At 48.3% G+C, this 23,824-nt stretch overlaps 1 protein-coding gene across 1 annotated transcript in view; it reads left to right on the top strand.

The window, feature by feature from the left end:
• Positions 1-1,047: 1,047 nt before the first annotated feature.
• Positions 1,048-23,824, top strand: part of LOC143805883 (cytochrome P450 2A4-like) — a 196,960-nt gene continuing 174,183 nt past the window's right edge. The window contains exons 1-3 of the mRNA XM_077285623.1: positions 1,048-1,200; positions 2,736-2,948; positions 3,047-3,209. Coding sequence (XP_077141738.1) covers positions 1,072-1,200; positions 2,736-2,948; positions 3,047-3,209 — 505 coding nt within the window. The 5' untranslated portion in view covers positions 1,048-1,071. The remainder of the gene's footprint in view (positions 1,201-2,735; positions 2,949-3,046; positions 3,210-23,824) is intronic.

Genomic DNA, 23,824 nt, shown 5'->3' with positions numbered 1-23,824 from the left:
CCCACAACTGTTGTGTCTGTTTCTGATGTTCCCTCACAACTCGACTAGATGATGTTCTGCTAATCCTCTGTCCCTCCCTGAGGTTCGGGTAGGAACGGCACCCGTTTGACGGGTAGGCCTGGAGTTCTTCCGGGACCCTAGAGACGCCCCTCTCCCACAATTGCCTCCCAAGACTTCATAGGTGATTTGAGTTAGACAGCCCGCCTGAGACTGACTGTCCTGCCGCTGTTTGGAGTATTGCTTGAAGCTGAATGTTGTTCTACTCCCTCGGCGTTCCGGCCACCGGTATTGCGCCTCAGTAGGATGTTGCTTCGGTCTTACAGCACGACTCCTACTGGTATTTCTCCTTTGCGTGATCCTGTTTCTCACTCAGCACAATCTATCTCTCTTCTAATCCTTTCTTGGGCACCGCCGCTACCCGGAGCAGGCACGGTCCCGTTACGTTCGTTCTCGTTGCCAAGCCTCTGTCAGGATCCCACCCCTGACAGAGACCCTACTGTATCTTCCCCTACAACACCCTCTGCCACAAGGTGTTGCCTGGTTCCAACCCAGTCAGCTTTCTGATCTAACTTCCTGCCTGACCCCCAGTTTACCCACTATGGTGGGGAGTGGCCTAATGAATAGCACCCTTAGCTCCCCCCGGAGGCCCGGCTGTGAAATGTATTGGTGTCTGTGATACCTGATCAGATGAACTCCTTCAGTGCCATCGGACGCACCATAGCTCCCCATAGTGGCGGAGCCAGGACTCTGGGGCGCTGCAAAAATGTCTAAGTAAAAGTTTTCTTTAAGAAAAAAAAAGGAGCTCTGACCATTATATAGCCAATAATCAAACATATACTGTATGTTCCAAGATCTTTCATTCTTTATGGTTCCAGTTAAACTCTACAACAGCTACATGATAATTGATCCAAAAATGTATAGCCAAGTCCAACAAGGCTTGATTTCAGAAAAAGCTCTGAAACATTCTGGAGTGGTCATCACAAATGCCTGACTTGAACCCCATAGGAATTCTTTGGTGGGATTTGAAGAAGGTGGCTGATGCATGCAAACCCAAGAATATTTGTAACGTGGATGCCATTGCCCATGAGGAATCCTCAGGAACGCTACCAGAAGCTGTTGTCTGACTATGCAAAACATTTGCGGCAGATTATAACCGCCAGAGGTGTTCTACTAAGAACAAAAGACGCTTGTCATGAAGGGGTGAGTAATTCTGAGACTGCAGTGTCAAAGTGACATTTTGTAATGAAATTAGAGAAATCTCCAGTTATATTAGTTGTGTTGAGTAGGGTTGAGCGACTTTTCCTTTTTTGAGGTCGAGTCGGGTTTCACGAAACCCGACTTTCTCAAAAGTCGAGTCGAGTGAAATCGGCCGATCTTCTTGAAAAGTCGGGGTCGGGGATCGGCCGAAACACGAAACCCAATGCAAGGTAATGGAAAATCTATATATTTTTATATTTACTTCAGCGCGATATATGTGAAAAGCCAGTAATTCAATTGCCGGCTTTTCATTTCTCCTGCCTAAACCCGACATGATATGAGACATGGTTTACATACAGTAAACCATGTCATATCCCCCTTTTTTTTGCATATTCCACACTACTAATGTTAGTAGTGTGTATGTGGAAAATTTCGGCGCTGTAGCTATTAAATTTAAGGGTTACATCGTGGAAAAAATTGGCGTGGGCTCCTGCGCAACTTTTTTCCGCCAGAGTGGTAAAGCCAGTGACTGAGGGCAGATATTAATAGCCTAGAGAGGGTCCTTGGTTATTGGCCCCCCTGGCTACAAACATCTGCCCCCAGCCACCCCAGAAAAGGCACATCTGGAAGATGCGCCAATTCTGGCACTTGGCCTCTCTCTTCCCACTCCCGTGTAGCGGTGGGATATGGGGTAATGAAGGGTTAATGCCACCTTGCTATTGTAAGGTGACATTAAGCCAGATTAATAATGGAGAGGTGTCAATTATGACACCTATCCATTATTAATCCAATTGTATGAAAGAGTTAAAAAACACACACACACATTATTAAAAAGTATTTTAATGAAATAAACACACTGGTTGTTTTAATATTTTATTGCTCTCTCAATCCACCTGAAGACCCTCGCTTTGCAAAATAATAAACCAACAATATACATACCCTCCGATGATCTGTAATGTCCCACGAGGTAAATGCATCTGAAGGGGTTAAAATATTTTACAGGCAGGAGCTGTGCTAATGCACTCGCTCGTGCCTGTAAACCCCGGGGAATGAAGGAAATGTAGGTCAATGACCTATAGTTACCTTCAGTCGCGGTGAGGCGACCTCTGCTGGATGTCCTCATATGACGTCGAGCGTGGGAAAAAGTTCCCAGGCTGCAGTTCATGAGGACATCCAGCAGAGGGCGCATCACTGCGACTGAAGGTAACTATAGGTCATTGACCTACATTTCCTTCATTCCCCGGGGTTTCGCTCAACCCTAGTGTTGAGCTATTTACATTGTTTTGCTTGGTTTATTAAAATCAGCAGAAATTTTTCTAAGTATTACTAATCAACTTAATTTGCAATGAGGGTGCAATAATTTTGATTGCAATCGTTAACAAGGAAAGCAAAAGCAGATAGTATTACATACAATCCTTATCCAAAATAAACTAATTATATAACTTGTTAATAAGGAGTTAATATAAAATCTAGTGGAACCTGATCCTGTTGTCTCCGCCTAGTTATGTGTTTAGTATTTCTTCTCACTTTTTTGACAGGAAAGCTATTTGAGTGCAGTGAGTGTGAGCTCTAGGTCTGTGAACATGGACATTACATGGATGGGAATCCTGGTGGTCACCTGCATTATCATCTACTCAACATGGGACACCTTTTACAGAAAACGTAACCTTCCTCCTGGTCCTACACCGCTGCCTCTCGTAGGAACATTGCTACACATTAAGAGAGGGGAGATGGTTAACTCTCTCATAAAGGTGACTTGCTTTTATTTCTCCATAAGCTAGGGAAAGGAACATTTTAGATTATTTTATTTACATTTTGGAATCATGTCGATGTGTAACCTATTTTTCAGCTTTGGTCTCAATATGGATCAGTGTACACCCTTTACTTTGGTTCTCGGAGAGTGGTCGTTCTCTGTGGATATGAGGCAATGAAGGAGGCACTAATTGATCAAGGAGAAGTATTTGGTGCCCGGGGAAACTTACCTATATTGGACAATTTTTTCCAGGGTTATGGTAAGCAAAACATTTGAACAATATTCCTTAGTAAATGAAATTATGGATTACAAGTATAACAATTTATATAAAACTATCATAGTAGACATTTATTGACTTCCAACTTCGGAACATAGACAGTCAAGCAGTAGCTCCAATGCTGTGCATGGATGTATATGTCATTGGCAGAACTGTGTATGGCATTAGAATGAGCCAACATATTAATTTCCTAGAGGACAATTAAATTTTTAAATAAAAAGTTTGATATTTTATAGTCACATGATAGTAGTATGAATCTTTCAGCGTCCTGAGAACTCATTAATTATCTAGATGAAGAGGCAGATCCTCAGAGCTTGAACAGAGTAGTAAACCAAACCATAGATTTTCAAGGGGTTTCTTCTTTAAATACAGATGCAAATGTTGTCTTAAAGGAAACCTGTCAGTATTTTTTTTTTTAAATATGAAAGTTGTAGTACTGCTGTTTAAGTGTTTGCCCACCCCATTCCCCAAAAAACATAATACCTAGTTTATTGAGATTTATAGTGCCACTCATGAAAAATACAGCTTAGAAATAATATGCAGATAGGATTTGAAGTGTATCAGATGTGTGCCAGTACATTTAGGGCTCCTGTAGATATCCATGCAAATCAGTCTGATCTTGGCCTGCATTGAAAAGAATGGTTGTGGATTTTCCAACTCTAGTGAGACAATCTCATAGAAAGACATGAATCTGTCACTCTTGTGTCAGGTGACCTGTGGCAAGTTTGCGCACTATGGTATAATAGCAGACTGATTTGCACAGATGTCTTAATGAGCTGTTAGACTGCATCTTCCGAGTACACTGCCACCCTGTCCAGATTTCAGTCAACAAAGATCTTCTGTCTTCTTCACAGATCTTGTCCAGTCTTCTACACTTCCAGCGTTGACTAGACTTTGACATGTTATTACGTAGAACGTGACCTCGCCAGTGACTAATCAGCACCTTTAGTACTAAAGACTGGACAAGACCTGTGAAGAAGACCAAAGAACTGCTGTGATGGAAACTGGACCAGTGTGAACTAGACAGTGAACTGCAAAGAGCAGGTGAGGACTGGGAAGAGGTGAATATTATTTTTTAATTATATTTTTTAAACCATTTCTAGCCCTTTTGAATCCAGCAAAATAGTAGCCCCATTTTTTGGGATATTGGGCATCTCCAGTCACCAATAATGTAAAGTTATCTCCTCACCATACACGTACAGTAGATCGCACTTTTATCACCAACATTGCGAATACATGCAAATGTCACCAAGAAGTTATCTTTGTCTTTTTGAATGTTTTTATTATTCTGATAAAGGGACAGAAGTGACCAGTCCTGTCCGGCACCCTGCTGTCTTCTCGCCACCCCACAACAGTTGACTTAGGGTACTGTCACACAGTGGCACTTTGATCGCTACGACGGTACGATCCGTGACGTTCTAGCGATATCCATACGATATCGCAGTGTCTGACACGCAGCAGCGATCAGGGACCCTGCTGAGAATCGTACGTCGTAGCAGATCGTTTGGAACTTTCTTTCGTCGCTGGATCTCCCGCTGTCATCGCTGGATCATTGTGTGTGACAGCGATCCAGCGATGCGTTCGCTTGTAACCAGGGTAAACATCGGGTAACTAAGCGCAGGGCCGCGCTTAGTAACCCGATGTTTACCGTGGTTACCAGCGTAAAAGTAAAAAAAAAAAAAACATACATACTCACATTCCGGTGTCCTTCAGGTCCCTTTCCGTCTGCTTCCCGCTCTGACTGACTGCCGGCCGGAGCAGAGCACAGCGGTGACATCACCGCTGTGATCTGCTTTCACTTTACGGCGGCACTCAGTCAGAGCGGGAAGCAGACGGCAAGGGACCTGAAGGACACCGGAATGTGAGTATGTACGTTTTTTTTTTTTTTACTTTTATGCTGGTAACCAGGGTAAACATCGGGTTACTAAGCGCGGCCCTGCGCTTAGTAACCCGATGTTTACCCTGGTTACCCGGGACCTCGGCATCGTTGGTCGCTGGAGAGCTGTCTGTGTGACAGCTCCCCAGCGACCACACAACGACTTTCCAACGATCACGGCCAGGTCGTATCGCTGGTCGTGATCGTTGGAAAGTTGCAGCGTGTGACAGTACCCTAACATGTCTCTCCCTATGCGCACACTTATGAAAGACCTATCAATGAACTGTAGTGGGACATAGAGAAGACAGGATGAATTTAGTGACAGGTTCTCTTTAAGAAATAAGAACTACTACCATCCCTTACTTTTACCTCAGGCTGCTAGCCAAAACTATGTCCACCGGGGCCGGCTGGCCAATGCTTGGAGGGGTTGTTAAAGTTTAGCACAATGTCCAAAGATAAAAAAACTGAATCAACATAAGATCTGGGATCACAGCCATGGGCTAAGGTTAAACCATGTCCCAAAAAATCACAAGAGTGCAAAGCCGGACACATTACAGCTGATTTTGGATTATACAATAAATGTCAGCAATGTTTTGTCAGGTGTCCAAGGCAAATGCCTGTGTTCATGTGAGCAGGGGACAGGTGGGGGAAGTGCATCAGGATGATGCGTAGCTGAATACAGTTCCTCCGATAATTGTGGTACCTGTCAAATGATATGCTGTATACAATGTTATATCAGTACCACATCTGGGTATATGTGTGCTGCACCCTTTTCTATTACATTATGCAACCTGTATTAATAACAACTATAAATCACTCTGTTTAATTTATGCAGCATATGTACAATTGCATCTACTGATTTTATGTGGATAACTTGTTATGATACATTTTCTGGAATCTATTTAATCTTTTTCTATACATGGTGATATAAAATTGCACGTGTGCCCTTGCCTTGATGTATGTTTGTTAGGGTACTGTCACACAGTGCAATTTTCGTCGCTACGACGGCACGATCCGTGACGTCGCAGCATCGTATGATTATCGCTCCAGCGTCGTAGACTGCGGTCACACTTTGCAATCACGGCGCTGGAGCGATGCCGAAGTCCCCGGGTAACCAGGGTAAACATCGGGTAACTAAGCGCAGGGCCGCGCTTAGTAACCCGATGTTTACCCTGGTTACCAGCGTAAACGTTAAAAAAACAAACAGTACATACTCACATTCCGGTGTCTGTCCTCCGGCGTCTCAGCTTCTCTGCACTGTGTAAGCACAGCGGCCGGAAAGCACAGCGGTGACGTCAGACGTCACCGCTGTGCTCGCTTTCCGGCCGGCAGGCGCTCACAGTGCAGAGAAGCTGAGACGCCGGGGACAGACACCGGAATGTGAGTATGTACTGTTTGGTTTTTTAACGTTTACGCTGGTAACCAGGGTAAACATCGGGTTACTAAGCGCGGCCCTGCGCTTAGTTACCCGATGTTTACCCTGGTTACCAGCGAACACATCGCTGGATCGCTGTCACACACAACGATCCAGCGATGTCAGCGGGTGATCAAGCGACGAAAGAAAGTTCCAAACGATCTGCTACGACGTACGATTCTCAGCGTGATGTCTGATCGCAGTAGCATGTCAGACACTGCGATATCGTAACGATATCGCTAGAACGTCACGAATCGTACCGTCGTAGCGATCAAAATTGCACTGTGTGACAGTACCCTTACTTTCCTGATTCAAATAAATTAATTTTAATCTCATAATTAGAGATGAGCGAATATGTTCAGAAAACGATGGCCAAACATAAATTTGTCACGAATATGGCACATTAGAATTTGTGATAGAAAACATGAGCATTTTTTCTTAAAATCGGAAAAAGTCGGTAAAATTTGGTAAAAGTACAAGAAAATAATTGCATTGCCTATAGTGATGACGAGTGAATATATTCAGCACTATTCGTTACTCACACGAATACTATGCTATTTGGGCTATTCGTTACTCGGCGAGTAATTTGCTATTCGCCTCGGTATATTCGAGTTTCCCGCCCAGCATGTTTGGCACTTTATTTGCAGCCAATGAACATGCTGGGCTGGCTTCCCAATCACAGTAATGCTGGCGCCATCTTTGGTGTGGCATTACTGTGATTGGCTGGCCTTCCAACATCATAGGGGATATTTAATCCCTGCCGGCGCCATCTTGCGCACATTGCAACCGGAAACAGCATAGGAAGAGCGTAATTTGAGCATAGGGAAAGTGAAAGGAGCGTATTGAGAGATTTATTGATTCCAAAAAGCTCTTTAAAAACCTACTGAGTGTGAAGGTAAGTTATTTGTTAGGCCAGGGTCGCACTAGAGAGTCTTACGGACGTATGAGAGGCACAAAAACTACGCATTGCACACTGACCAATGATTCTCTATGGGGCATCTCCTATCTGCCATATATTTTGCAGCCATATTTTACGGACTGAGAAAATCGCAGCATGCTGCGTTTGTCATCGTATTGCGCAAAAAATCCACCAATGAAAGTCTATGGGGCAAGAAATTACACATGGACCATCAGTGTGACTTGCGAGAAATACGCAGCTGTGTTCTATAGAAAAGCTGGTAATTCAGTGCGGTGTACAGTAAAATCACACTGACAGGATAGAATTAGTGTTGAGCAATACCTTCCGATATTCAAAAGTATCGGTAGCGGATTGGATCGGCCGATATCCAAAAAATATCGGATATCGCCGATACCGATACCCGATACCAATACAAGTCAATGGGACACAAATATCGGAAGGTATCCTGGATGGTTCCCAGAGTCTGAAAAATAAAGAATAAAAATAAAAAATATGGATATACTCACCCTCGGACGGCCCCTGGCTGTCACCGCTGCAAGCGTCTGCCTCCATTCCTAAGAATGCAGAGTGAATGACCTCCGATGACGTCGCGGCTTGTGATTGGTCGCGTGACCACTCATGTGACCGCTCACGCGACCAATCACAAGCTGCGACGTCATCGCAGATCCTACACTCACTGCATTCTTAGGAACGGAGGCTGCCGGTTACACCGCTAAGGTCCAGGGTCCGCCGGAGGGGTGAGTATATCCATATTTTTAATTTGTATTCTTTATTTTTTACATGAATATGGATCCCAGGGCCTGAAGGAGAGTCTCCTCTCCTCCAGACCCTGGGAACCATACACTGGGAACTTCCGATTCCGATATCGCAAAAATATCGGAACTCGGTATCGGAATTCCGATACAGCGAATATCGGCCGATACCCGATATTTGCAGTATCGGAATGCTCAACACTAGTTAGAATAGAATGGATAAAATAAATGTCTGCACATAGAATAGGTATATATATATATATATATATATATATATATATATATATATATATAAATATATATATATATATTTCATACAGCGCTAGATAGCTTAAAAGCCGGTAATTCAATTGCCAGCTTTTGCTGTCTCCTTATCAAACTCGACAGGATATGAGACAAGGTAGACTTTCGGTGATGCTCCCCCTGGTGGCATAAACTCATATGAACGCTAGCGTGAGAAAATATTCAGAAAAATTCCCACGCTAGAGTTCATATGAGTTTATGCCAGCAGGGGGCACATCACCGCAAGTCTATGATGCTACGGTGCCCTGCATTCCATTCATTCCCCAGTTTTTACAAACAGGAGCAACAGCTGCATTAGCAGGCTCCTGGTTGTAAATTTATTTAACCCCTTCAGATGGATTTACAGCATGGGACATGACTGCACGCTGGAGAGGTATGGGATATTGTTGCTTTTTTTTTTTTTTTTTACAGAACGATGGTCGTCAGGTGGATTAAGCGTATGATAAAGATTTTAAAACCCCATGTGTGTATTTATTTCTACAACATACTTTATACATAATGTGTGTTTTTATTATTAACCCTTTACTACTATTGGATTAATAAAGGATAGGTGTCTTATTGACATCTCTCCATTATTAGCCAGGCTTAATGTCACCTTACATTAACCCTTTATTACCCCATATCCTACTCGGGAGTGTGAAGAGAGTGGCTAAGTGCCAGAATAGGCGCATCTTACAGATGTGCCTTTTCTGGGGTGGCTTGGGGAAGATGTTTTTAGTAGGGAGCGCACTAACCATGGTCCCTCTCTAGGCTATCAATATCTGCTCTCAGTCACTGGCTTTCCCACTCTGACAGAGAAAATTGCGCGGGAGCCCACACCAGTTTATTCTGTGATTTAACCCTTTATTTTTACACCTAGAGCCCCCAAATTTTGCACACAGACACTTCTGACATTATTAGTGAGGAATATGTAAAAAAATAAGGGGTATGAAATGGTTTACTGTATGTAAACCATGTCTCATATCCTGTCGGGTTTGATAAGGAGATAGCAAAAGCCGGCAATTGAATTGCTGGCTTTTAAGCTATCTAGCGCTGTATGAAATCTAAATATATATATATATATATATATATATATATATATATATATATATATATATATATATATATATATATATATATATATATATATATATGTCTCACTGATATATATATATATATATATATATATATATATATTGTGATATATGTGATGCAGTAACCCCTGTAACAGGTAGGGGGCGCTGCATGATCTCCCCAGTATGCGCTTGGAGGCGTGATGGTGTAGAGAGAAAGTTTGGCAGGATTGTAAATGGCCAATATGTGTGTTGCAGAGGAGGTTACTCTGCACTGTCAATCTGAGTGTAAGTTGGTCTCCTGGGACCTGTAGTCCCTCAGGAGTTTGTGTTATGTGTGTAGTTCTCATGGGAGGGCAGGGGAGTGGTTACCAGTATGTAACGTGACCAGGGTGTGGGTCAGTGTTCGTTGTGAGCTCCCTGTGTTTGGAGCTGAGAGGTGTGTCCGGTAGGTCCTGTGTGGTTCCTGTGTATGGACCTGACCGGTGAAGGTGCTGGATCGTCCTAGGAATGACTAGGGTCCTGTGAGCACCTGGAACCGAGGAACCTGATGTATGGATGGTGCTGGATTGTCCTAGGAATGACTAGGGTCCTGCAAGCACCTGAGATGGTTGGTGCTGGATTGTTCTAGGAATGACTAGGGTCCTGCAAGCACCTGAGACGGTCGGTGTTGGATTGTCCTAGGAATGACTAGGGTCCTGCAAGCACCTGAGACCGTGAGACTTGGCTTCGGGTGGCCTGGGTATTGGACGGCACCCAGTAGTCAGTCCAGACCTCACCGAAGGACTCCAGCTTCCCCACACAGTAACTGTCCCTGGCTCCGCAGATCCCGGTCCTCACCTCGTGCTATTCAGGGATCCGGTCCTCGTCGCAGGACCTCCCAACACCCAGGTAGCCAGGACCCTGCCTGGTGGCCTAGTCCGGGTATTCTTCAGGACGTCCTTCCCCAGCCGGGAACGTCCAATACCCAGGCCACCCGAAGCCAAGTCTCACGGTCTCAGGTGCTTGCAGGACCCTAGTCATTCCTAGGACAATCCAACACTGACCGTCTCAGGTGCTTGCAGGACCCTAGTCATTCCTAGGACAATCCAGCACCAACCATCTCAGGTGCTTGCAGGACCCTAGTCATTCCTAGGACAATCCAGCACCATCCATACATCAGGTTCCTCGGTTCCAGGTGCTCACAGGACCCTAGTCATTCCTAGGACGATCCAGCACCTTCACCGGTCAGGTCCATACACAGGAACCACACAGGACCTACCGGACACACCTCTCAGCTCCAAACACAGGGAGCTCACAATGAACACTGACCCACACCCTGGTCACGTTACATACTGGTAACCACTCCCCTGGGTGGGAGTGTGTGTGTGTGGCTAGTCTGACCCTCCCATCTCTCATGACTAGCCCTGCCAATCTCCCATGAGAACTACACACATAACACAAACTCCTGAGGGACTACAGGTCCCAGCACACCAACTTACACTCAGATTGACAGTGCAGAGTAACCTCCTCTGCAACACACATATTGGCCATTTACAATCCTGCCAAACTTTCTCTCTACACCATCACGCCTCCAAGCGCATACTGGGGAGATCATGCAGCGCCCCCTACCTGTTACAGGGGTTACTGCATCACATATATCACAATATATATAGACTGTATATATGTTTTCACGAATATTTGAGCCCATGGATCCATTCTATGTCCATTTTGCAAGCCGGTGAGAAAATCTCACCATACGAACGCCATACGGATGCCATACGGATAATTTTTAGAGAAAACAAATTGCATCCGCGCGTTGAATAAGGATCACTGTTCAGGAACATTTCTGCGTGTTACGCCTGTAAAAAACAGACCGTATTTTCCTACGCAAAGTGTGACGCCAGCCCTAGAGAGATTTACTACGAAGATAGTAAAAGGCAGGCACCTGGGTATTAACAGTTCACATCATCATTGCAAGTACATGCTGGAGATCTCTGCTATTTTGCATTGTGTGTTGTATATTTTAGGATTCTGAACAGACTATGGGATTAGAGAGAGATAGACAGGCATTGTTCCACTACCATAATCTACAAATCAGCTCTTTTTAGAGGCAAATAATATTAGTTAGTACCAGCATTTAAAAAAACAATTTTTTGGAGCTACATAATATTCCTGTGTAGCAGCCTATACATTTTTTTACTTCTAAATAATATTCCTCAGTGCCAGTGGAACACCCGCCAGGGCCTAGGGGTACTTGGTTCCGGGTCCGGTCGTCACTAAAGGGGTGGTCACGGTGGCAGAGAGCAGCTCCGTGGCCCTGGGCACCCATGTAAAAGAGATAGTCTTTAAAGGGAAAATAATAAAAGTTTGTGACGTCACCTGTGGTACTCGGTAAGGAGTGACCAACGCTGCTTAAAGGGGTCCTCTGAGGGTGATGGTACTGAAGCAAAGATGGTACCACTTCCCACTGGTGAAGCTGGGTCCCCAGGGCTCCCGGTTATTTGGCAAGGATGGTGTGGTGCTGGAAATAAATGGAGGACACAGGGTTGCAGTCCCTTTACCTGGTTTACTGATTGTATACTGCCACAGTCCAGGGTGCCAAGAACAGGTGTTGATGCGGTCCTGTTGTCCTGCAGGCAATGTTGGATCCCTTTCCCAGGTGAGGTTTGTAAGTCTTTCTTCTCGGGCTCTTAGGCGAGGTCCTGTAGTCTGTAGCTCATTCACTGTCTGCTACAGACTTCTTTCTCTTATGGTCTCCTTGGACCAACTAACTAACTCCACCTCCATACCAGAATGTATATATATTGGGAAGCTCCCCTGAATCCGGGCTCAGAGCTCCCCCTTCTGGCCTGGATTCAGAATGTGTTGCATGTAGGTGTATTACCTGTTAAAGGGAATCCTCCTTGCCTCCTTGCCTCCAGGCATGACATCACCCTCCCTGAAAAGAAGGCAAAATCACGGTAACAACCGGTTACCTGGGCTGTTACACCAGTATATAGTACAATCCTTTTTAAAAGCTGAGTGCTAAATAATATAACTCGTCTATTTCTTAAATAGCTAATATTTATTTAGCAGTTGTGCGACTGGCACAAAACGTGTTGTGCTATGGAAACATCACTATTTATCAGTAATTACCCTGAGTCTGCAGTTGATATGTCCCATAAAAGCGATGAAAAAAAATCCCCACAAATTTCTATTGGCTAAAAAAATTGCGTATGCAGCGCCCCAGAGTCCTAGTCATTGCAGTACTGACGCTCCGCCGCTAAGGGGTGCTATAGTACGTCTGATGGCACTGAAGGAGTTCACCTGACCAGGTATCACAGACACCAATACACTTCGCAGTCTGGCCTCCAGGGGGAGCTAAGGGTGCTATGTATTAGGCCACTCCTCACAATCTGGTAAAACTGGGGGTTAGATAGGAAGTTAGAGAGAAGCTGACTGGGTTGGAACCAGGCAACATCTTGTGGCAGAGGGTGTTGCAGGGGAAGATTCAGGGGGGTCCCTGTCAGGGGTGGGATCCTGACAGAGGCCTAGTGAACAGAAAGAACGTTACGGGACCGCGCCTGCACTTCATCACGGCGGTACCCCAAGAAAGGACAAGAAGCGAGGTTTATTGTGCTGAGTGAGAAACGAGATCAACGCAACAAGGAGAAACACCAGTAGGAGTCGTGCTGTAAGACGAGGCAACATCCTACTGAGGCGCGTAGCCGGTGGCCGGAACGCCGAGGAAGTATTGAGCTCCAGGCCTTACTTCAAACCTACGGCAGGACAGTCAGTTATAGGCGGGCTGTCTCACCCAACATCACCTAAGCAGACACAGGGGGCAACATCTGGAGAGGGGTGACTCTAGGGTCCCGGAAGACCTCCAAGCCTACCCGTCATACGGGTGCGTCCTAGCCATATCATCTGGGGGACGAAACAGAACATCATAATCGAGTTGTGAGGGAACTTCAGAAACAGACACAACAGTTGTGAGGACTATCCCGTAAGCACAGCAGGGAAGGACTACAACACACAAGTGCTAGAAGGTAGGCACAGATTTCCACCTGCAAAGGGAACTCTGGAGGTGCCATCGGACCGGCTGGACTCACGCAGCCCGGTTAACCGTATTTCGGACTGAAGATCTGGAAGCCTTCAGTACAGAGGTAAAGAGACTGCAACCTGGTGTCCTTGTTATTTACTGCGACCGACACCACACCACAACAGCATCACTCTCCACCTTCATTGGACGCCCCTCAGCAATGTCACGGGCCGGGTCTAGCCACTGTGACAACCCCAGAACTGAGACAGAGAGGCCGGTACCGGGTACCCCTCGGCCCTGCGGCAGTGGGGGCGCTCCACGTATATTTAGCTAGCAGTTTTGCGGCTGGCACAATACGGGCAGAGATAAGCAAACGTGACAATTTACCAGTGGCTTTAATTTGTCCGCTGTTGCAGTGTGTCAGCAAGGTGATATTAAAAAAATACAAATTTTCTATTAGCTTAAAGGGAACCTGTCACCTGAATTTGGCGGGACCAGTTTTGGGTCATATGGGCAGGGTTTTTGGGTGTTTGATTCCCCCTTTCCTTACCCGCTGGCTGCATGCTGGCTGCAATATTGGATTGAAGTTCATTCTCTGTCCTCCGGAGTACATGCCTGCACAAGGCAATCTTGCCTTACACAGGCGTGTACTATTGAGGACAGAGAATGAACTTCAATCCAATATTGCAGCCAGCATGCAGCCAGCGGGTAAGGAAAGGGTGAATCAAACACCCAAAAACCCCGCCCATATGACCGAAAACTGGTCCCGCCAAATTCAGGTGACAGGTTCCCTTTAATAAATAGCATATCTTTAGCAGTTGTGTGACTGGCGCAAAGCCTGCTGATATATGCAAATGTGACTATTTACCTGTAATTTTCGTGAGTCTGCTGTTGCCGTGTGTAATTAATCTGATATCTGAAAAAATAGCAACACATTGCTAGATGCAGTGAATTTGTACATATTACCTCTATGAGGGTGCATGTGAAAAATAAAGCCTGGAATTTTTTTTCATAAGCATAGCCCATTCAATATGAGAAAGGGTGACCTTAAGGGATGTGAGTGTGATGGTGCCTGCCAAGGCCGTGACTGTATCAGCCATGCTCTGGCCAACGCTGTCACAGGGAATGTCCACCTAACCACAGACACGTTGACAAGTTCTTGTGGACAGGGACGCTAGTTTTCCCTGACAGTACACTGGGTTAACCTGGTGAAGTCTGGGACAGAGTCAGACACTGGGACATCAGACATCTCACCCTCACCAAGAATAGAAGGCCCAACTTCCATAAGGGTTTCAGTCTCCTCGTATTCCAGTTACTGTCTCTCCTCCTCCTCAGCTGAACTAGCCTCCCCATCACTCCACGGCTGGTAAGTTTGCAGCACTGCCTTGGCAAAGTGGCAGCTTGTTCTGCTGAAGCTCATCTGTTTAGGTGATAAAGCTCACAACCCAGCTCAGCAGTTGAAAGGGATAAAAGAACAGACCGATTAGTGGCTTTCCCCACTGAGCCTCCAACCAGGTCTGGTTGATAATGGGCATAACTTAGTTGTGGCTTTAAAGCTTTGCAAGCTGGTACACGTTCCATGCATGACCCAAGTGCTGAACTTGGTTTTTAAAAATATACCCTGACTTGCCAGACCTACTTGCCAAGGTACACCTTGTCAGCGCACATTTTCAAAAGTCATCTCAGGCTTTCACCGGTCTTGCGTTGCTGCAGCAATGCTTTAATTTACCTAGTTTCCGACTGATTTGTGACCTACCCACACTCTGGAATTCGACTTATCATATGTTGGCAAGGCGTAGTGAGCAGCAATAGGCAGTGTCTGAATTCCAGCTTCTCAATGTCCATCAGAGAAACACTTAGCCCGCACACATAACAACTGCCGAGTGGGTGTGGATCGCTGACATATGTGAGGATCTTCAAAACTTCGAGTACTGCACCAAGATGGTGAGCTCTGATGACGCTATTATCAGTGTAACCATCCTGGTGCTCTGTCTATTAAAACATTCGCTGCAGAATTTCAAAGTGGAAGCTTTGAATGCTGAGCAAGTGGCTATGGATAGTGTTGAGCGATACTTTCCGATATCGGAAAGTATCGGTATCGGAAAGTATCGGCCGATACCGTCAAAATATCGGATCCAATCCGATACCGATACCCGATCCCAATGCAAGTCAATGGGACGAAAATATCGGAATTAAAATAAACCCTTTATAAACTTGTAGGTTCATTCTACATGAAGGAAAACAACTAAGAATAATGTAGGATGTATTGGGGGACGTGGCGGAGACATTAAAGGCACAGAGGTTTAGCCCAATGTAATAGAATAGCAGGATTTTGGGGGTTTTTTATGACGTTCGGCGGTAGAAAGATTTTGACTATGTTAATTTTTTTTTTTATTTTGTCAGATATTGATGTTTCACTACTTCCACGCCCTTCACCTTCTTTTTTACTTCTCCCACACTTTCTTCTTCATTATCCTCATCATCAGCTTCTTTGACATCAACTTCTTCACCTTATTCATCTTCTTCATCTTCTACCTATTATTTTTTTGGTTACATTGTTCATATTCTTTTTATTTTACTATTATCTTCATCATATTCTACTTCTTCATCATATTCTTATTTGTGACAGGCATTCCCGTAGTTGTTATCTATAAAAGTTTGAAGATTACACCTTCCGTTCTGCCTGTCACAAAACAGTTACATTTGTCCGCGTTCAGTTTGGCCTGCAGCATCAGGCTTTATCCAGGGGCACCACGAGGAGGAACAGACTCACCCCCATACACTGCTTAGTCTTCTTCTGCTTATAATTTAGATAATATTTTTTGCTCTGATATTTAGTGTTATGCTTAATGTTCTTCTGCTCTTTGTTCTGCAGCCTCTTGTTCTTCTGCTTCTCGGTCTTCCAGGTCGTCGTCGTCTCCAGGGTCGTCGTCTCCGGGGTCGTCGTCATCGGGGTGGTCTTCAGGGTCGTCGTCTCCGGGGTCGTCGTCATCGGGGTGGTCTTCGGGGTCATCGTCTCCAGGGTCGTCGTCATCACAGTGGTTGTCGTCTCTGGTGTCGTCGTCATCTTAGGGGTGGTCTTCCGGGTCATCGTGTTTAGTCTCTTGAACTTGGAAATGTAGGAGAAGGTACAAGAAGGCTGAGAAAATGCCGAGAACCAGCTGATGGAACTGGAACTCGGATGGCTACCCGAAGGTCCAAGAGCCAATGGAACTACCGAGGACCAGCTGACGTTACTGGAACCCGGTTACTAAGCAGGAGGTACCCGTGCCTGAAAGCACTACCAAGGACCACCTGACGTTGGTGGAACTCGGATACCCAGAGGGAGGCACCTAAGCCAAAGGCTCTGCCCGGAACCAGCTGACGGTACTGGAACCAGGATGGGGAGCAGAAGGTACAAGAGCAAAAGACACTGCCGAGAACCAGCTGACGGTGCTGGAACCCGGATGGGTAGCCGAAGGTCCAAGAGCCAATGGAACTACCGAGGACCAGCTGACGTTACTGGAACCCGGTTACTAAGCAGGAGGTACCCGTGCCTGAAAGCACTACCAAGGACCACCTGACGTTGGTGGAACTCGGATACCCAGAGGGAGGCACCTAAGCCAAAGGCTCTGCCCGGAACCAGCTGACGGTACTGGAACCAGGATGGGGAGCAGAAGGTACAAGAGCAAGTGTCTGCGTGGCTTTTGCAGGACACGATGCCGGCTGCACAGCAGGGGAACAGCTGGCGGTGCTGAACCCCACTGACACATTGGCTGGTGTTTTTCTCTGTGCAGCTAGCAGTACTGGGCCCCAACTGGCGGTGTTGGAGCCCGGGGTCAGCAGGAGGAGGAGATGGAGCAGAGTGTAGGCCGAAGCCTGCACTGGCGGCAGCTTTTGGGTCTGTTGTGCCTGCGTGGCAGTTGCAGGACACGTTGCCGGCTGCACAGCAGGGGAACAGCTGGCGGTGCTGAACCCCACTGACACATTGGCTGGTGTTTTTCTCTGTGCAGCTAGCAGTACCAGGCCCCAACTGGCGGTGTTGGAGCCCAGGGCTCTGCAGGGGGAGCAGAGTGTAGGCCGAAGCCTAATTGAACCAATTTCAAAGGTAACCTTTAACCCCCCCTCAGGGGTTACAAAGTAGAAGAGCCACAGCTTATGCAGCAGTAGTGCTGCACAAGTCAAAGGTTGCTCTTTTAATTTCGCTCCTTGCACACGCTGAATGAAACACGTATAACATTTAGCCCTTTAAACAGTCAAACTGTGTTGGAGGCGCAAGTTCCCTTTGTAATGAGACGCAGCACAGATGTCAAGAATCCCACCTTGGTGCTGGGTGCAGCCTCCTGAGCGTTGTTATTTGCTGTACAGGAGTCTGCGCTGTCGTGTGATCCCCTGGCCTAGCGCTGTTAGCGCTGCCCATGTTCTGGCATCATTTAATGTCGGCCGGTGCGGTTCGCGATGACCATGAATCCCAGCCCCGCAGTGTCTTAACATTGTTAAAACACTGCGGGGCTGGGATTCAGGGCCTGGCGCAGCACATATGTTCGCCTCTGACACTCGGGTCCTTACACCCGCTTCAGACTGTGCGGCGTCATCTGATCCCTTATCGCATGCCACGGCCATGAAGCCGCACAGTCCGCAGAAGGCGGAAGGAGATGAGGGACAGGCGAACTGATGCACTGATCATGCCCGTCAATCACACCCTCGCAGTCCCAATAAATAAGACAACGAGGGGCGTTGTGTGGGTCAGGGCGGCCGCAGAGGCGCAGGCAGCCAAACAATGATGCCAGAAGACGGGCAGCGCTACCAAGGGGGTTGCAGCGTGTCATTACAAAGGAAAGTCACACCACCGGGACGGTTAAATGGTCACACAGAGGACACATTTTAGACGTGTTTTCAGTTCCACCTGTGCGAGGAGAATACGTTTATGAGCCACCTTGCACACATGCAGCATTACCGCTGTACAAGGTGGCCTTTAAAACGTACAAACGCCTGGGGGAGGGGGGACAGGTTCCCTTCAATTTCAGTTCTTGTGTCTGCGTGGCTTTTGCAGGACACGATGCCGGCTGCACAGCAGGGGAACAGCTGGCGGTGCTGAACCCCACTGACACATTGGCTGGTGTTTTTCTCTGTGCAGCTAGCAGTACCGGGCCCCAACTGGTGGTGTTGGAGCCCGGGGTCAGCAGGAGGAGGAGATGGAGCAGAGTGTAGGCCGAAGCCTGCACTGGCGGCAGCTTTTGGGTCTGTTGTGCCTGCGTGGCAGTTGCAGGACACGTTGCCGGCTGCACAGCAGGGGAACAGCTGGCGGTGCTGAACCCCACTGACACATTGGCTGGTGTTTTTCTCTGTGCAGCTAGCAGTACCGGGCCCCAACTGGCGGTGTTGGAGCCCAGGGCTCTGCAGGGGGAGCAGAGTGTAGGCCGAAGCCTAATTGAACCAATTTCAAAGGTAACCTTTAACCCCCCCTCAGGGGTTACAAAGTAGAAGAGCCACAGCTTATGCAGCAGTAGTGCTGCACAAGTCAAAGGTTGCTCTTTTAATTTCGCTCCTTGCACACGCTGAATGAAACACGTATAACATTTAGCCCTTTAAACAGTCAAACTGTGTTGGAGGCGCGAGTTCCCTTTGTAATGAGACGCAGCACAGATGTCAAGAATCCCACCTTGGTGCTGGGTGCAGCCTCCTGAGCGTTGTTATTTGCTGTACAGGAGTCTGCGCTGTCGTGTGATCCCCTGGCCTAGCGCTGTTAGCGCTGCCCATGTTCTGGCATCATTTAATGTCGGCCGGTGCGGTTCGCGATGACCATGAATCCCAGCCCCGCAGTGTCTTAACATTGTTAAAACACTGCGGGGCTGGGATTCAGGGCCTGGCGCAGCACATATGTTCGCCTCTGACACTCGGGTCCTTACACCCGCTTCAGACTGTGCGGCGTCATCTGATCCCTTATCGCATGCCACGGCCATGAAGCCGCACAGTCCGCAGAAGGCGGAAGGAGATGAGGGACAGGCGAACTGATGCACTGATCATGCCCGTCAATCACACCCTCGCAGTCCCAATAAATAAGACAACGAGGGGCGTTGTGTGGGTCAGGGCGGCCGCAGAGGCGCAGGCAGCCAAACAATGATGCCAGAAGACGGGCAGCGCTACCAAGGGGGTTGCAGCGTGTCATTACAAAGGAAAGTCACACCACCGGGACGGTTAAATGGTCACACAGAGGACACATTTTAGACGTGTTTTCAGTTCCACCTGTGCGAGGAGAATACGTTTATGAGCCACCTTGCACACATGCAGCATTACCGCTGTACAAGGTGGCCTTTAAAACGTACAAACGCCTGGGGGAGGGGGGACAGGTTCCCTTCAATTTCAGTTCTTGTGTCTGCGTGGCTTTTGCAGGACACGATGCCGGCTGCACAGCAGGGGAACAGCTGGCGGTGCTGAACCCCACTGACACATTGGCTGGTGTTTTTCTCTGTGCAGCTAGCAGTACCGGGCCCCAACTGGCGGTGTTGGAGCCCGGGGTCAGCAGGAGGAGGAGATGGAGCAGAGTGTAGGCCGAAGCCTGCACTGGCGGCAGCTTTTGGGTCTGTTGTGCCTGCGTGGCAGTTGCAGGACACGTTGCCGGCTGCACAGCAGGGGAACAGCTGGCGGTGCTGAACCCCACTGACACATTGGCTGGTGTTTTTCTCTGTGCAGCTAGCAGTACCGGGCCCCAACTGGCAGTGTTGGAGCCCAGGGCTCTGCAGGGGGAGCAGAGTGTAGGCCGAAGCCTAATTGAACCAATTTCAAAGGTAACCTTTAACCCCCCCTCAGGGGTTACAAAGTAGAAGAGCCACAGCTTATGCAGCAGTAGTGCTGCACAAGTCAAAGGTTGCTCTTTTAATTTCGCTCCTTGCACACGCTGAATGAAACACGTATAACATTTAGCCCTTTAAACAGTCAAACTGTGTTGGAGGCGCGAGTTCCCTTTGTAATGAGACGCAGCACAGATGTCAAGAATCCCACCTTGGTGCTGGGTGCAGCCTCCTGAGCGTTGTTATTTGCTGTACAGGAGTCTGCGCTGTCGTGTGATCCCCTGGCCTAGCGCTGTTAGCGCTGCCCATGTTCTGGCATCATTTAATGTCGGCCGGTGCGGTTCGCGATGACCATGAATCCCAGCCCCGCAGTGTCTTAACATTGTTAAAACACTGCGGGGCTGGGATTCAGGGCCTGGCGCAGCACATATGTTCGCCTCTGACACTCGGGTCCTTACACCCGCTTCAGACTGTGCGGCGTCATCTGATCCCTTATCGCATGCCACGGCCATGAAGCCGCACAGTCTGCAGAAGGCGGAAGGAGATGAGGGACAGGCGAACTGATGCACTGATCATGCCCGTCAATCACACCCTCGCAGTCCCAATAAATAAGACAATGAGGGGCGTTGTGTGGGTCAGGGCGGCCGCAGAGGCGCAGGCAGCCAAACAATGATGCCAGAAGACTGGCAGCGCTACCAAGGGGGTTGCAGCGTGTCATTACAAAGGAAAGTCACACCACCGGGACGGTTAAATGGTCACACAGAGGACACATTTTAGACGTGTTTTCAGTTCCACCTGTGCGAGGAGAATACGTTTATGAGCCACCTTGCACACATGCAGCATTACCGCTGTACAAGATGGCCTTTAAAACGTACAAACGCCTGGGGGAGGGGGGACAGGTTCCCTTCAATTTCAGTTCTTGTGTCTGCGTGGCTTTTGCAGGACACGATGCCGGCTGCACAGCAGGGGAACAGCTGGCGGTGCTGAACCCCACTGACACATTGGCTGGTGTTTTTCTTTGTGCAGCTAGCAGTACCGGGCCCCAACTGGCGGTGTTGGAGCCCGGGGTCAGCAGGAGGAGGAGATGGAGCAGAGTGTAGGCCGAAGCCTGCACTGGCGGCAGCTTTTGGGTCTGTTGAGCCTGCGTGGCAGTTGCAGGACACGTTGCCGGCTGCACAGCAGGGGAACAGCTGGCGGTGCTGAACCCCACTGACACATTGGCTGGTGTTTTTCTTTGTGCAGCTAGCAGTACCGGGCCCCAACTGGCGGTGTTGGAGCCCAGGGCTCTGCAGGGGGAGCAGAGTGTAGGCCGAAGCCTAATTGAACCAATTTCAAAGGTAACCTTTAACCCCCCTCAGGGGTTACAAAGTAGAAGAGCCACAGCTTATGCAGCAGTAGTGCTGCACAAGTCAAAGGTTGCTCTTTTAATTTCGCTCCTTGCACACGCTGAATGAAACACGTATAACATTTAGCCCTTTAAACAGTCAAACTGTGTTGGAGGCGCAAGTTCCCTTTGTAATGAGACGCAGCACAGATGTCAAGAATCCCACCTTGGTGCTGGGTGCAGCCTCCTGAGCGTTGTTATTTGCTGTACAGGAGTCTGCGCTGTCGTGTGATCCCCTGGCCTAGCGCTGTTAGCGCTGCCCATGTTCTGGCATCATTTAATGTCGGCCGGTGCGGTTCGCGATGACCATGAATCCCAGCCCCGCAGTGTCTTAACATTGTTAAAACACTGCGGGGCTGGGATTCAGGGCCTGGCGCAGCACATATGTTCGCCTCTGACACTCGGGTCCTTACACCCGCTTCAGACTGTGCGGCGTCATCTGATCCCTTATCGCATGCCACGGCCATGAAGCCGCACAGTCCGCAGAAGGCGGAAGGAGATGAGGGACAGGCGAACTGATGCACTGATCATGCCCGTCAATCACACCCTCGCAGTCCCAATAAATAAGACAACGAGGGGCGTTGTGTGGGTCAGGGCGGCCGCAGAGGCGCAGGCAGCCAAACAATGATGCCAGAAGACGGGCAGCGCTACCAAGGGGGTTGCAGCGTGTCATTACAAAGGAAAGTCACACCACCGGGATGGTTAAATGGTCACACAGAGGACACATTTTAGACGTGTTTTCAGTTCCACCTGTGCGAGGAGAATACGTTTATGAGCCACCTTGCACACATGCAGCATTACCGCTGTACAAGGTGGCCTTTAAAACGTACAAACGCCTGGGGGAGGGGGGACAGGTTCCCTTCAATTTCAGTTCTTGTGTCTGTGTGGCTTTTGCAGGACACGATGCCGGCTGCACAGCAGGGGAACAGCTGGCGGTGCTGAACCCCACTGACACATTGGCTGGTGTTTTTCTCTGTGCAGCTAGCAGTACCGGGCCCCAACTGGCGGTGTTGGAGCCCGGGGTCAGCAGGAGGAGGAGTTGGAGCAGAGTGTAGGCCAAAGCCTGCACTGGCGGCAGCTTTTGGGTCTGTTGTGCCTGCGTGGCAGTTGCAGGACACGTTGCCGGCTGCACAGCAGGGGAACAGCTGGCGGTGCTGAACCCCACTGACACATTGGCTGGTGTTTTTCTCTGTGCAGCTAGCAGTACCGGGCCCCAACTGGCGGTGTTGGAGCCCAGGGCTCTGCAGGGGGAGCAGAGTGTAGGCCGAAGCCTAATTGAACCAATTTCAAAGGTAACCTTTAACCCCCCCTCAGGGGTTACAAAGTAGAAGAGCCACAGCTTATGCAGCAGTAGTGCTGCACAAGTCAAAGGTTGCTCTTTTAATTTCGCTCCTTGCACACGCTGAATGAAACACGTATAACATTTAGCCCTTTAAACAGTCAAACTGTGTTGGAGGCGCGAGTTCCCTTTGTAATGAGACGCAGCACAGATGTCAAGAATCCCACCTTGGTGCTGGGTGCAGCCTCCTGAGCGTTGTTATTTGCTGTACAGGAGTCTGCGCTGTCGTGTGATCCCCTGGCCTAGCGCTGTTAGCGCTGCCCATGTTCTGGCATCATTTAATGTCGGCCGGTGCGGTTCGCGATGACCATGAATCCCAGCCCCGCAGTGTCTTAACATTGTTAAAACACTGCGGGGCTGGGATTCAGGGCCTGGCGCAGCACATATGTTCACCTCTGACACTCGGGTCCTTACACCCGCTTCAGACTGTGCGGCGTCATCTGATCCCTTATCGCATGCCACGGCCATGAAGCCGCACAGTCCGCAGAAGGCGGAAGGAGATGAGGGACAGGCGAACTGATGCACTGATCATGCCCGTCAATCACACCCTCGCAGTCCCAATAAATAAGACAACGAGGGGCGTTGTGTGGGTCAGGGCGGCCGCAGAGGCGCAGGCAGCCAAACAATGATGCCAGAAGACGGGCAGCGCTACCAAGGGGGTTGCAGCGTGTCATTACAAAGGAAAGTCACACCACCGGGACGGTTAAATGGTCACACAGAGGACACATTTTAGACGTGTTTTCAGTTCCACCTGTGCGAGGAGAATACGTTTATGAGCCACCTTG

This window comes from Ranitomeya variabilis, chromosome 2 (assembly GCF_051348905.1).
Source record: "Ranitomeya variabilis isolate aRanVar5 chromosome 2, aRanVar5.hap1, whole genome shotgun sequence".
Classification (NCBI taxonomy): domain Eukaryota; kingdom Metazoa; phylum Chordata; class Amphibia; order Anura; family Dendrobatidae; genus Ranitomeya; species Ranitomeya variabilis.
Note: the sequence above shows the minus strand (reverse complement) of the source record. Positions and strands in the feature narration are given on the sequence as shown.